The following is a 15,960-nucleotide window of genomic DNA, read 5'->3' on the forward strand; positions in this document are numbered from 1 at the left end:
CAGTTAAAGGGATATCCCTGTAATGGCTGAACTGAACAATGTGGAGCCAAAAACATGGTATAAATTCCAGCACCCCACCTGACCAAATTATGATATGCTAAGCAATTTACTTCACTTTACTTCCTTTTTCTACATTATCACATATGACAGGATCTTGAAATACATGAGTTGAGGATGTGTGCTGTACAAAATTTCTTGTGTTTGGTTGATAAATCTTGATGGTGTTCCATGTATTATAATAACCTAGACCACAAAGATGGTTCACATAACTGACTTGCCTGTTGGTTCTCTAATAGCATCGTTGTCAGGTTGTGGGAGCAAATATTTTTTAGTTCATGTTTGAGAATTATCACTTTTAATAGCTGACTTTCGATGCAGTGATATACTCTGATGCACTAGTGTTAACTTCTTCCACATGTTAATGAAATACACTTTTTTAATTTTGAAGAGGCTTATCATACTTCTACATGTTTGTTGCACAAAGTCCTTCAAAATGAAGGTGTTTCTAAAGAATACTCATGCAGACACATTTTCATTAGTGCATAGTAACAGTCTTGATTCAAGAGGGCCAAAATTCCCAGGATTCTGCCTCTGACAAAAGGACATTTATAACATCAGCAAAACTGTAATCCACATTATGGTAATTGGAGATAGGTTTAATCACTGCACCCCATCCAGAGCCTGCAAAAAGCCATCTATTAGCCAGAGCAGTCTGCAGCATTCTATTATCACCATTCTAGAATTAAACTATCATGTGCAACACTAAAATGTCACAGCATGAAAAACATTTTGACTGTCCCTTATGTGCAAAATCAGAGCATTCCGAAAGGCCATTCCAGCACCCTACTTTAAAATATGTAACACTGCATGTGCAGCCCAAGATGTCGGGTAAAATTTCCAGTTCCAGTTCTATGTGAACCTTGCGCAAAAGGACCAACGTGAACTCTTAGATAACCAAAAATACTGATGCACCATGTGTACCACTGAAGAACAAAATATATACATATGCCATCGAACATATATTTATCTCAAAGAGGTAACTAAGAAAAGTAACTAAAAGTGCCAGGTGTGAACCAGAGACATTTTAGGACATTTTAGGACTTAAAACCCTATATTCTCACCGGTGTGTTTTTTCACTAGTACGTGGGGAAAATGTCCTCACTACGCAGTTTTATATCTGTCTCAACAACCCTGATAGTGAGTGACTATGATGAGGGGCTTCCATGGTTCCAACATAAAACCAAAGTTAATAACAGGCACTATAGACGTTAAGAAAACTGAAGAATAAATTGATCAGGAAGCAGAAGATTTTAGAGTGAAAACTTGAAATTATCAGTTTTTGTAATGTGCATTAATATGGCAAGTGCTTCAAATTTCTCTGGGGTGCTGTCTCAATCTGAGCAAATGCAAGAAGCAAAATGGAAAAGCCTCACCATTGAAGAGCTTGGGGTTTTAAAGCAGGAATAGATGAAGATACATAAATGTATTATTAGTAAATGCACTGGAATCACGATCCCCTGCATTCTACCTTACACACTGAATGAATAGACTAACAATTTGCATAGGTTTAGGGAACTTTAGATTATCAGAACCCTTAGTGCAACAGCAGCTCCGTTATGCCCAACAACCATATTGTACTCTCACCGCCAACCAAAAAAAAAATAAGACATGTTCAGTGTTCCTTACGTGTTGAGCATGATTTTACACAGCAGCATGTACTTGAGTGCAGTGATGGCTTTTGGATTATCAATAGAATCGTAGCCCTCAAAGGCTTCATAGAAATAGGAGTAGGCGGTCTTCCAGTCTTTCTCTTCTGCAGCATGTATGATACCTGTCAAGCGAAACAGCAGAAACAGTTTGTGTGCAAGTGATAACATTGAAAAGTGGCATAGGCTGAGAAAGGAGAGCATTAAAGCTAACTGTGAATACTGTATTACTGAAGGAAAAGCAGATCATTGACAGTTTCAGCATTAGATAGCTGCGTACTCTCCAGTCTTTGTATAATGCATAATTACCTATGGACAGGTACCCTACGGAATTAAATAGAATTCTGACCTATATTAGTGCAGCTATAAGATCTTTAAACCAATATCGTTCACAAAGCAATAACTGCCTTCATAGTATCAAAACACAATACAGGCTAAAATTCAAATTCAAATTACATTTTGAGAAAGTATTAATATTAAATCTTACGCCATTGCTGTAATGTGTGTACACTTATCAATGGGATCCTTCCCATGCATGCTTCTCACACCCTTCCCTGTTGTTAATAATGGTCCAATGACCAGGATCATAATTAAATCAGGCATAAAGAGAGGGTGCTGGCCAAATGATCAACAGTGTCATTGCTATTTCCTCTAAGCCCTCCTCCATATCCATGTATTTGCTAGGCAAAGGGATAACATACTACTCACCAAGTGAGTCACCCTTGAAGAGATTGATACGGACCCAGATTTTCCACATGTACTCACTCACCCTCTTCTCTAGCATTTATACTGTGCAAAAAGCAAGACATGCCACTACTACACTGACTATTCCAACTTACCTAATTACTTCTCTCACAGTTCTTTTCCCTATGCTAAGCAATCACCAGGCCTGCTCCAAACCATAGTCACTTTGTTTAGTGCACTGTCATTCTTACCCAGTCTCCTCTCCCGCCCAGCAGATAACTAGTCTTGACCCACAGATTTTGTGGTTTGCATCAATGGACTGATCCATAGTGTAGGAAGTTGGCTCTGTATGTGCTATTTCAAAGTAAGGAATAGCATGCACAGAGTCCAAGGGTTCCCCTTAGAGGTAAAATAGTGGTAAAAATAGATAATACTAATGCTCTATTTTGTGGTAGTGTGGTCGAGCAGTAGGCTTATCCAAGGAGTAGTGTTAAGCATTTGTTGTACATACACATAGACAATAAATGAGGTACACACACTCAGAGACAAATCCAGCCAATAGGTTTTGTATAGAAAAATATCTTTTCTTAGTTTATTTTAAGAACCACAGGTTCAAATTTAACATGTAATATCTTGTTTGAAAGGTATTGCAGGTAAGTACATTAGGAACTTTGAATCATTTCAATTGCATGTATACTTTTCAAGTTATTGACAAATAGCTATTTCAAAAGTGGACAGTGCAATTTTCACAGTTCCTGGGGGAGGTAAGTTTTTGTTAGTTTTACCAGGTAAGTAAGACACTTACAGGGTTCAGTTCTTGGTCCAAGGTAGCCCACCGTTGGGGGTTCAGAGCAACCCCAAAGTTACCACACCAGCAGCTCAGGGCCGGTCAGGTGCAGAGTTCAAAGTGGTGCCCAAAACGCATAGGCTATAATGGAGAGAAGGGGGTGCCCCGGTTCCGGTCTGCTTGCAGGTAAGTACCCGCGTCTTCGGAGGGCAGACCAGGGGGGTTTTGTAGGGCACCGGGGGGGGACACAAGCCCACACAGAAATTTCACCCTCAGCAGCGCGGGGGCGGCCGGGTGCAGTGTAGAAACAAGCGTCGGGTTTTCAATGTTAGTCTATGAGAGATCAAGGGATCTCTTCAGCGCTGCAGGCAGGCAAGGGGGGGCTTCCTCGGGGAAACCTCCACTTGGGCAAGGGAGAGGGACTCCTGGGGGTCACTTCTGCAGTGAAAGTCCGGTCCTTCAGGTCCTGGGGGCTGCGGGTGCAGGGTCTTTTCCAGGCGTCGGGACTTAGGTTTCAGAGAGTCGCGGTCAGGGGAAGCCTCGGGATTCCCTCTGCAGGCGGCGCTGTGGGGGCTCAGGGGGGACAGGTTTTGGTACTCACAGTCGTAGAGTAGTCCGGGGGTCCTCCCTGAGGTGTTGGTTCTCCACCAGCCGGGTCGGGGTCGCCGGGTGCAGTGTTGCAAGTCTCACGCTTCTTGCGGGGAGTTGCAGGGTTCTTTAAAGCTGCTTCTTGAAACAAAGTTGCAGTCTTTTTGGAGCAGGTCCGCTGTCCTCGGGAGTTTCTTGTCGTCGTCGAAGCAGGGCAGTCCTCAGAGGATTCAGAGGTCGCTGGTCCCTTTGGAAGGCGTCGCTGGAGCAGAGTTCTTTGGAAGGCAGGAGACAGGCCGGTGAGTTTCTGGAGCCAAGGCAGTTGTTGTCTTCTGGTCTTCCTCTGCAGGGGTTTTCAGCTGGGCAGTCCTTCTTCTTGTTGTTGCAGGAATCTAATTTTCTAGGGTTCAGGGTAGCCCTTAAATACTAAATTTAAGGGCGTGTTTAGGTCTGGGGGGTTAGTAGCCAATGGCTACTAGCCCTGAGGGTGGGTACACCCTCTTTGTGCCTCCTCCCAAGGGGAGGGGGTCACAATCCTAACCCTATTGGGGGAATCCTCCATCTGCAAGATGGAGGATTTCTAAAAGTTAGAGTCACCTCAGCTCAGGACACCTTAGGGGCTGTCCTGACTGGCCAGTGACTCCTCCTTGTTGCTTTCTTTGTTCCCTCCAGCCTTGCCGCCAAAAGTGGGGGCCGTGGCCCGAGGGGGCGGGCAACTCCACTAAGCTGGAGTGCCCTGCTGGGCTGTGACAAAGGGGTGAGCCTTTGAGGCTCACCGCCAGGTGTTACAGCTCCCGCCTGGGGGAGGTGTTAGCATCTCCACCCAGTGCAGGCTTTGTTACTGGCCTCAGAGTGACAAAGGCACTCTCCCCATGGGGCCAGCAACATGTCTCTAGTGTGGCAGGCTGCTGGAACCAGTCAGCCTACACAGATAGTTGGTTAAGTTTCAGGGGGCACCTCTAAGGTGCCCTCTGTGGTGTATTTTACAATAAAATGTACACTGGCATCAGTGTGCATTTATTGTGCTGAGAAGTTTGATACCAAACTTCCCAGTTTTCAGTGTAGCCATTATGGTGCTGTGGAGTTCGTGTTTGACAGACTCCCAGACCATATACTCTTATGGCTACCCTGCACTTACAATGTCTAAGGTTTTGTTTAGACACTGTAGGGGTACCATGCTCATGCACTGGTACCCTCACCTATGGTATAGTGCACCCTGCCTTAGGGCTGCAAGGCCTGCTAGAGGGGTGTCTTACCTATACTGCATAGGCAGTGAGAGGCTGGCATGGCACCCTGAGAGGAGTGCCATGTCGACTTACTCATTTTGTTCTCACTAGCACACACAGGCTTGTAAGCAGTGTGTCTGTGCTGAGTGAGGGGTCTCTAGGGTGGCATAATACATGCTGCAGCCCTTAGAGACCTTCCCTGGCATCAGGGCCCTTGGTACCAGAGGTACCAGTTACAAGGGACTTATCTGGATGCCAGGGTGTGCCAATTGTGGGATCAATGGTACATTTTAGGTGAAAGAACACTGGTGCTGGGGCCTGGTTAGCAGGGTCCCAGCCCACTTCTCAGTCAAGTCAGCATCAGTATCAGGCAAAAAGTGGGGGGTAACTGCAACAGGGAGCCATTTCTTTACACATAGCATCAGTTACAGGGGCAGCAGAATTGAAAATGCCATATGCCAACATTTCCTTAACCCTATTTAAACCTATTTTAATTTCCAACTACTTAGTAGCAGCCAATCAGGGAGAAAGTAGTGACATGGGCACTGTGTAAGCCAAGTGTGAAGAAAAGATCAGCCAAACATTTAATTTTTCAGAGGCGCAAGCAAGGTAGAGCAGTGGGGAAGAACACAAATGATAGCTCATTACTCTTATTTCCTTCTTTGATTTCAAAGTAGCTTCTGATTTATTACAAGGTCTACAGAGTTGCTCTGAATCCTTGTGCTATTTATTGATGGGCTGGGGGATGGTGAGGACTAATTTGAATATGCAAATATTTTAAAGATGCAGCCTGTGAGAAAGCCCAGGACTCCGAATATGGAGTTAGAAGCATTCATTATAAACAAAACATCAACACTAACACAACAGAAAACGAGGGCATGGCCTAAGATGCTAAGCAAGTCATGAATGCCTGGATGCTTAGGTTGAATGATCCATAAGGGTCAATCCTGTGTTAATATATGTAGCCGTAACTCACACAAAGAAGGGGAAAATGTTTTTGCCACCTAGGACAGGTCAATGAACAAATCTTATTTTAAACAAAGCAGTTTCCTAACTGCAAAGCACGCTTCATCCAACAACATTCAATCAAAAACAGAAAAGATGTAGGAGTACTAGAGGGGGAAAAAAAAAGCTGTGTAGAGGTCTCCGCATAACAGCTCAAGAGATGTTTTCCATTAAAAGAAGGCCCTAAAGTCACACTGACACACAGTTTTCGTTAAGACATGGTTTGACAAATGCTAGCTTTAGCAAACTAATTCTGAAATCTTTAAAGCCCCTGAATTCACAATAAGAGCATTTTGCATAATAAGGGCATATAAATATTTTTAAACAAAAAATAAACAGAAAAATAGATTGACAAAGGAAGGCTCCCTCCTGTACATTGAGCCACATGTCCCCATCTACATCAAGAAGGAGAGAAATTATATCCATGAAAGTAACAGCCAATTAATTTTGAACCTAGGAACTTTAACTACCCCTCAATAAATATGACATGCACCTCCACTATCACAGGTTAGGAAAATTGTAAAAGACCCACTTTCTAAGTTTGGATGTTTTTAGCTCTTGCAATCGCAATTCTTTTTCTTCAACCAAGGCACAAATGTAGCTACTATATACTGCCTTTGCTGGCAATGTGATGTCCCACTGAACGTGAGGAATCACTGTTCTAAAATGTTTAGAACTGCAACTTGTGCTAAAAGGTATCATACCAGAGCTGTCTGTGGACAGTGAACATTCACTATCTAATTAAGCTGGCATACAATCTTGTGGGGAACTTAAAGCAACAGTAGGCACTAGAAGTTGCTTGGTATAGACTAGCAGTGGGCAAACTTGACTATGCATAGGGACTTCAGACAATTTAACTAATAATTTGTGAACGTGAATTGACAGCTGACTGAACTAATTATGCTGATAGACACTTCATTGTTGAATGCAGAGTAACCATTTTTGCTGTAAGTTAGATGCATACCTGACTGCATGTCAAGTGCTGCCTGAAGTTTGGGCGGGCAGTAGATGGCATTGGCGGTGGTTCTTGCAGATGTTAAGGCGGCTCTTGCTTTTGGCAGATTGCTCAGAGCATGATACGTCTTACTCTCCAGAAGCTGCACTTCCACCAACAGTGCCTTATCGTCCATCTTCTTCAGCTCCCGCAGAAGCTGAGAACCTAGTGGAGAAAGAGGGGATGGGTCCAATAAGGCAGGCACGCACAACATTTATCATGAGCTAGAAGAAAGCCAGGCCCAGAAATTCATTTGAGAGTCCATGTAGTCCAAAATGCCAATGCACTTCAATCAGATGATGATCAGAAAACTGATACACCATCCCAACAACTGCTCGGAAGTCCTTGTAATCCGCCCTCCTTTTCTTGTATCACATATTTTAAGAAAAAGATTATAATGGACAACCAATCTATAAAACGAGGATTAAATTACAGTTTCAAGTTGACGGTCTCCTAAATATTTCAACAGAGCTCACCCTTACCACATGAAACATGTCTTGCTGAAAATCCTTGTTTCCCCAGAGTCTGTGCTTCCTGTTAATGGTTTACAATCTACTTGTGGATATTAAGTATCATTAATTCTGCCACTCTTGTACGGAACACCCTTTTATTCTTTGTATTATATCATTCTACGTGTCTCATTACCTGGTATTCACCCTTCCCCCCGCTCATGGTCTTGAGTTGACTTCTTAAGGTATAAAAAAAAAAAAAAAAAATACAATCCAGTGGTTAAGGATATTCTTCATTCTTGTGAGAACACAGAAATCCCATGAAGTAGCAGACACTGCTAAACACAGGGTTTTTAGACCAACTTGATTCACAAGGTGTGGAGCACAGAATCACTTAGATCCAAAGAAAACATTCGGGGAGCAGCTTTGGTAAGCTCTAGACTGTCAGATTAAGTGCCCTCCTCTTCTCTCCCAAATTCTCATTCGATTGTTCATTCTATCTTTCTCAGTTAGACTCCTGCTCGTGGTTTCTCTCATTAGATCCCATTCCTGGCATAATACTGTCACCCCCTTAAATAATGTATGTCCGGGCAAAAACAGTTATCCTTTTAGACACTAGACACGTCTGTGCACAAGTACTCCCTCTAGAAGTGTTCACTGCTCAAATAAAGATGACCATCCTTGATGAACAGCAGCACACTGGCACTATAGCCTGCTACACTGGTATAGTAGTGGCAGTTCTTCAATTACAGAGGCCATTCCAGTCCTAATTGTGACTATTATGAATACTAGAAGCTGGCCCTTTATGTGGGATGTCAATACCGTGTCAAGTGTCCAGGTGTTCCCTAATGAGTGGACTGGGCTTGCTATTCAATCCCAAAGTGCTATATCTGGAGGTAGTGTGGTCAAGCAGCCTTAGGGTTAACACAGATGAGTGAAAGACATCCACAAATACACCCAGTAGTCACTGAAGCACACAACTCAAAAAGGAGATCAACACTAATTTATAAAAATAGAAGGCATTTTTATGTATGCTTAGGCAGAGAAAAATCATTCAGTAAGTACATTTCTTAAAAGAAATTCTTTTGATTTCAAAAAGTGGACTCAATGCAATTTCTGAGTTCTGCAATGTCATCCTATGGGAAGAAAAACAAGTTCTGCAAACAGAGTACAGAGACTTACGAGACTAATCTCTAGGAGTTAAGGTGAGTAGTTGGCAAGGTCCAAGGCAGCACTAGCAGTACACCACCAGCAGCACAGGGGCGGCCGGGTGAAGGGTGCAAAACGGCATTGGGTGCAAAATGTATTACACTGAAGATCTGTCACTGCAAAAAGAGGCTGCAGGCTCTGGCCAGGTGGCCAGCTGGGCTGAACCAACAGCAGGGCTCAGGCCCAGTGATGCTCAGGTCCCTTTTCTCCGCAGCTCAGGGGCGAAATGTGCCGAGTTGTCTTTAGGTGTCCCGTTTTCCTTGCTGGAGAGTAGCCATAAGAGGGAGGGATGTGTGCAGAAGCTGCAGGCGTCATCAACGAGTCCAAGAGAGGTGAAACAACAAAGGACTTGGACTCTCTAGAGGGCTGGAGAACCTTGCTGGCACTGGTGGTCCATTTCAACTCGGGTCGTAGATAGCGGATGCAGTGGTGACTTCAGGTGTCTGGTTTTGGTGGTTCTGGAGGCTTCACAGTCTTTTCTTCAGAGTTTGCTGGAGAACTGGTCCACTGTTCACTGGAGGTCTTGAGTCTTTTTTGAAGATAGGCAGTCCTCCCGTGTTTCTGGAGTCACAGCTGCAGGAAGAGTCTGCTTTGGTGCAGATTTCGACTGATGCAGACAGGCCAGCGGGGCAGTAAGAGGTCAGCTGCTTCTTTTCTTCTCTTCAGTGGCTCTTTAGTGTCCACCTTCTTAGGTAGTCAGGATCTGCTTCTCTGGTGCCAGGGACTCCCCTAAACATGAATTTAGGAGTGTTAGAGGTGTGTAGGGTAGCAGCCAATGGGCTACTGACCCTTGGGGTCACTACACCTCCTATATGAATACTTCCTGTGAGAAGTGGACATAACCCTTTCCCAGAATTCATAGATATGCCATCTCAAAGATGGCTACCTCTGAAAAATAGTGTTTACCTCAGCTTAGCCCACCTTAAGGGTGATAATAGCTTGGAGCTGGCACACCTATCTGACTAGCTAATTTTCCTACCTGTCCAGGTGCCAAGGGGGCTCTGGACAAGAGTGGTGGCTTACTCTCCTGTGAGGGAAGCCAGATTTGCATTTCAAAGGCGGCAGCCCTTTGAGGCTTGACGCCTTAGGAAGGCTAATTAGCAGGTCATCCTCTGGTGGTGGTGGTGGGCATTATTAACAACCTGTTCCTGAACAGGCTTTTGTTCTGGGCCTCCTGAAAGCAGAAGTCACTCACCCTAGGGGGGCCAGAGCTGTGTCTTGGGTGGCAGGCTGGTAGAAGCCAGTCAGCAAGCGCACCACAGGTTGGTATCTTTTCAGGGGACACCTCTAGGGTGCCCTCTGGGTGCATGTATTGATAAGCCCACACTGATTCCAGTGATGGACTTATCAATATGAGATGTTTGGCACCAAACATCCCTAGTTTCAGTGAAGCCATTGTGTAGCTGGGGAACTCTTAGTAGCAGTGCCCAGCACATGCATTAAAAAATGGCTTTCCCGTCCACTCACTATGTCTAAAATTTGATAAAGACATAGCAGGGGCATATCTGCTCCTGCAGATATGTCCACACATGCGATTTAACGCACCCTGTCTGAGGGCTGTAAGGCCTGTTGTAGGGGTGACTTACACATATTACGTGCAGTGTTTAGAGGATATGGCACACAGGCTGCGAGTTATGTTGTATTTTCACTTTCAGGTGCACCAAGACACGTAGCCTGGTGTGAGGATTCAAAGAGGTATTTACCTCACACGTTCTGACACTGCCCAGGGTTGGCCCAAATCTGGGTGGTGTGCTGGGACGGCTCAAGAGGGTGATAGGTTGCAATATCCCCCAAGACAGTAAACTTAACCTTCTGAATATCACAGACGATCAGGGAGCACTCGTTATCAGAGGGCACTTCTTTGGCTGGGCCTCATGTTGCCAAGATGGACATTGGAAAAGCCTGAAAGGCAACGGAAGTCCCCTCACGTAGACACTTGGGCCAAGGGCATGGATCAATGCATGGGAATGGAATGCCCTATCTACTTGTCACTGGGCTGCCCCCAGAGACACTTAAAAATCGGGAAGGACTGGGTGGAGTATAGAAGGATATGCCTAGAGCCATGTACAGAGGCCATTGGCGGAGCTACGGGACTATGTGCAGTGAGCAATGTTAATGTAAAATTGAGGAATGGGTCCTGACCTACTGCTGGGTTGTCAATAGTTGTCGTGGGATTTATTGTGATGTATTTTCTGCCTCCCTGTAGCGTGACATTCTATTCTGTATGGGTACTGCCCTCATTGTGCTGCTTTCTCATTAAAAGCTGTAAAATCAAATAAAAAAAATAAAAAAAAGACATGCAGTCTGCAATGACAGTCCACACGTGCTGGTGGAACAATACATGCTGCAGCCCTCGGGGACCCTCTTTAGTACCCATGCTCATCCGCTCATTTTACAGCATGACTAGAAACATTCTGTCAGTCCTGGCTCACCTCCTGGAAATAGAATCTCAACCTCCAATAAGGATCCACAGGGTTAGAGTGGGTTCTAAAAAGGTCATGCATACTGCTTCTATAAGTCCTTCTCCCCATCAACTGTTGAGCCTCCCTGCATGATCTGTTCTGGGGTACAAGTCAGGGACCGGAACAAGAGGAGGGCGCGCCAGTGGAAGCAGGGCCATTCAAGGCACATGAGTTGAGTAATGTTGCGCTGGCTCAAACAAGTGTAGAGCCAGCATCGTCTCAAAGGAGCAGTGCCGAAGGGAGTCACAGCCATGATGTGGAAGATCGGAGAGAATGGATGAAGACATGGGGTCTTGTAGGTGCGCACAATGGTGTGAAGGGAGTACCTAGAATTCATAAACACTGCTGGATCTGAGCCTGGATTCAGAAACAGACATCAGAAACTCAGGGCAAGACACCCCTGGCACCAAAGGAAGGCAGAAGAGCCAAAGGAGGTGTAGGAAGCTGGATCTGTGTATACTATATCAAAATGAAAGCATTTGTTGTACACGCACACAAGCAATAAATGAAAACACACTCAATGACTGAACTCCAGGCCAATAGGTTTTTATATAGAAAAAATAATCTTTTTTTAATTTATTTCTAGAACCACAAGATTCATTTAACAGGTAAGTAACTTAAATGAAAGGTACTTTGCATAGTAATACTTAGGACGTTGAATAGAATCAATATTGTACACAGTTTTCTTTAACCCCTTGCCGGCTGTGCCTCAGGCACCACGGACGTAACCATTACGTCCGGTTACCGGCCATCGGGGGAAGCGCTAGCGCTCCCCTCAATGGGCCACTCCCCACCCTCCAGGTCAGGGCTGGAAGGGGAATCGCTTACCCTTCCACCCCTAACCCCCTCAAGTGACGTCTGATGACGTCAGCACGCGATAGCGTTCTCACCTCATCAGAGGTCACCTCCCATTGCACTGGAAGCATGCTTCCAGCGCAATGCGAAAGAGAAATGCAAAAGCATCTCTCTTCTGCTCTGGAGGAGGGGGCCAGCAGAGGCATGAAAGGAAAGGCCTTTCCTTTCATGTCTCTGCAAGCATTTCTGCTGCCCAATCACGATGCGATCGGGCAGCAGAAATGCCCACTAGACACCAGGGAATTTTTTGTGTGTGTGAAATGGACATGAGGGTAGCAGCCCCTTCGGGAAGGGCCACTCCCCAGGGGCCAAATAATTTTTAGCCCATGGGGGGCAAAATATTTTTCGGCCTGTGAGGAAAATTGTATTTAGGCCATTTCTGCCCCCCTTAGGAGCAGATCGGCCTATTTTTGTTAGGTGTGTATGTGTGTTTTGTTGTGGGGGGAGGGGCTGCCCCTGGGGGCACATTGGCCTATTTTTGGAAGGCCCATCTGCCCCCAATAGAGGCAGAAAGCCCACCAGGGAAGATTTTTTTTTTCAAAAATAATAGGGTAGGGGTATGGTCACAAAAATAGGGCCAAAGTTGTTCTGCCCACCAGTGGGCAGGTGGGGCAATTACCCCCAATCCACACTCCGGTCAGAAAGTCCATGGAATTTAAAAAAGGAAAGAAAGAAAGAAAAATAGTGGGGTGGTGGCTACCAACCAGTACGGGCCTGGTTCTGCCCTCACCTCAACTGAAGGGGGTAACAGTCTTTCAGCTCTCCCCCCGCACACTAAAACATCTAATCCCACGCCAGCCAAGAGGACATTTGATTATTTTGGGTTTTGGTTTTACATTTGGGCCATGAGAGCTTGGTAACTCTCATAATCGTCCCACTTGGAATGGTGAGGGCTGCACTTTTTTTAATTTGGGAAGCTGCCATGTAGAAAAATCCACAAGACAGACACACAAATCTGAATACTAAACGTCTGGTTGATTCCAGGGTGGTGTGCTTCACATGCACCCCACACCATTTTCTTACCCAGAATGCCATGCAAACCTCCAACTTTGCTGGAAATCACACATTTTTCCCACATTTTTGTGATGGAACCTTCCAGAATCTGCAGGAATCCACAAAATTCCTACCACCCAGCACTGTCTCATCTATACCGATAAAAATTGTGCTGCACTTGTCAACCGAAACATATATATTTTTTTTTTTTTTTTTTCAAACAGCCCTTTTGGACCCGCTTTGGTTCCCCCTCAATTTCGACATGTTTTTGGCTCTTCCCAGTCACAGGCACTTGGCCCACTTACACAAGTGAGGTATAATTTTTTAAGTGTGGTACTTACCTCGGAAACTGTACTCTACTTACCTCCCCAGGAACTGTTGAAAATTGCAGTGTCCACTTTTAAAATAGCTTTTTGACATTTTAATGAAAACTGTGTATAATATTGATTTGATTCAAAGTCTTAACTATTACTATGCAAAGGACTTTTTATTTAATGTACTTACCTGCTAAATTAATCCTGTGGTTCTAAAAATAAACAAAAGAATATTTTTCTATAAAAAAAACGATTGGACTGGAGTTGTCATTGAGTGTGTGTTTTCACTTATTGCTTGTGTGTGTACAACAAATGCTTAACACTACCCTCTGATAAGCCTAAGTGCTCGACCTCACTACCACAAATAGAACATTAGTATTATCTATTATGGCCTCTGTCAAGCCTCTTGGGGGAACCCCTGGACTCTGTGCACACTATATCTCATTTTGATATAGTATATACAGAGCCAGCTTCCTACACCAATTGTACAGTTTTGGGTGAAGGAACACTGGCACTGGGGACCTGGTGGACAGGGACCCAGTGCACTTAAGTCAAAGTTGCATCAAATACCAGGCAAAAAGTGTAAAGGGGAGAAGGTTATGCAACAAAATCCCAGTTCCCTACAAAGGTCAACTGTCTGCTACACCATCTCTAACAAGATAGCTATTCATGATATACTGTTGCCATTCACAGCCTAATGGTGTCCAGTCCTAGCACAATAGTGGTCTTGACACAATGGTTGTAACATTTGTCATTGTCTTGTGCCTACTGACATCACAATGGACACCCACAGCATGCAATAATGCATGGTCATGAGAGGCACACGCGTGTTAGTATTTTCAAAGCAAACAGGTATGACCGTAGGAAGTGTGTAATTTGTTTTCTTTGTTTCAAAACATATGGGAAAAATTGCAAAATTATGACAAAAATAAACGGCTCAGCAGCCTAAACAACAGGTGTCCTGGCACTAAAGTGCACACCACTTTAGCTGGCTATGCACATGTAATCAGGCAAGATTAGATCACTCAGTGAAAGACAACCACTTCTCCCATACCCAAAATGTGAATGACTTTTGAACAGATCAATGGATGAAGAGGGCTAACCAAAAGCCCAGTATGCAAATATGTATGTACTGGATTATGATTCTGTGGAGAAACAGGAGGCTGGTGGGATACCTAAAACAAGAACTGGTCTTTTGGACAGTCCTAAAGTACAAGTTACTTACCTTCGGTAACAATATATCTGGTAGAGACATTCTAGTTGCAGATTCATTAGCTTTGAATTTCCCCTGGCGTCAGACTGGATCCAGAGAATATTTCTTCGAGCAGTACCCTTACACGCTGTTAGGTGGCGTCGGTTGATTCCATGGGTATCGCGACAACGCTGCAGTCGTATATAGGTGCCATTCCGGCGTGCTGACGTCAGTTTCTTTTCACGACTTTCCACGCCAATAGCGCGGAGCCATGAAGAACACCGAGAATGGTGTGCCAAAACTAGGGCCCTTAGAGGGAAGGGCCTGTCCCTAGAAATCAGTTTGCAGTGCGAGAAGGATTGGCAGGTCGGTAAGGAATCTGCAACTAGAATGTGTTACCGAAGGTAAGTAACCTGTACATCTGATAGACTTCTAGTGGCAGATTTCTTACCTTTGAATAGATGCCCGAGCAATACCATCCCCGGTGGTGGGCAGCAAATTAAGATCACACCAAAAAAATCCTGCAGGACCGAACGGCCAACATAACCGTCCCTGCAGACCTGACTGTCCAGGCAACAATGCTTGGTGAACGTATGTAAGGATGCCCACGTTGCAGCCTGACAGATATCCAGGACTGGAATTCCGCGTGCTAACGTTGTGGTAGCAGCAGTTACCCTGGTAGAATAGGCGTGCAAACCCTCAGGGGGGTTGCTTTTTCACCAAAGCGTAGCGCATCTTGATGCAGAGAACTACCCATCATGAGATGGTCCTCTTCTGCACCGCCTTCCCTTTCTTCACACCCACATATCCCACAAAGAGTTGATCGTCCATCCAGAAATCTTTGGTACAATCTAGATAGAACAACAATGCTTTTTTGGGGGTCCAGACAGTGGAGTCTCTCCTCCTCATGAGAGGGATGTGGGGGTGCAAAAAAAATAGACAAGGTGATAGACTGGCCTACGTGAAAAGGCGTTACCACTTTGAGAAGAAAGGAAGCCCTGGTACGAAGCACCACGTTCTCAGGATGCACTGCTAGGAATGGTGGCATCGAAGAAAGAGCCTGGAGCTCACTTATTCTGCGAGCAGAGGTGATGGCAATCAAGAAAGCAGTTTTAAGGGTTAAAAGCCGTAAAGGACAGTTGTAGAGTGGCTCGAAAGAGGCGCACATGAGGTATGTGAGGACCAAGTTCAAATCCTACTGGGGCATGGACGGGAGGAAACACATGAGTGAGGCCTTTAAGAAACATCCCAGCAGTGGGAGATTTGAAATGAGAAGGTTGGTCTGGTGGCATTAAGAAGGCAGAGATGGCAGACAAATATCCCTTGAGGGTGCACAGAGTAGGTCCATGCTGGGCAAGAGAGAGAATAAAGAGGAGAACCTCTGAGAGAGGTGCAGAGAGGGGATCAACAGATTTGTTGATACACCATGCCACAAATTTCTTCCAAAGATAGGCGTATACCATTTTGGTGGAGGGACGCCTGGATGCCAAGATGAC

At 44.9% G+C, this 15,960-nt stretch overlaps 1 protein-coding gene across 1 annotated transcript in view; it reads right to left on the minus strand.

Moving 5' to 3' along the window:
- The window catches only part of PSMD11 (proteasome 26S subunit, non-ATPase 11), a 430,446-nt gene that overhangs the window by 299,694 nt on the left and 114,792 nt on the right, over window positions 1-15,960 (minus strand). Inside the window, exons 6-7 of the mRNA XM_069237974.1 lie at window positions 6,961-7,155; window positions 1,687-1,831 (exon numbers count right to left, since the gene is read on the minus strand). Coding sequence (XP_069094075.1) covers window positions 1,687-1,831; window positions 6,961-7,155 — 340 coding nt within the window. The remainder of the gene's footprint in view (window positions 1-1,686; window positions 1,832-6,960; window positions 7,156-15,960) is intronic.

The sequence above is a fragment of the Pleurodeles waltl genome, chromosome 6, assembly GCF_031143425.1.
Source record: "Pleurodeles waltl isolate 20211129_DDA chromosome 6, aPleWal1.hap1.20221129, whole genome shotgun sequence".
In the NCBI taxonomy this organism is placed as follows: Eukaryota; Metazoa; Chordata; class Amphibia; order Caudata; family Salamandridae; genus Pleurodeles; species Pleurodeles waltl.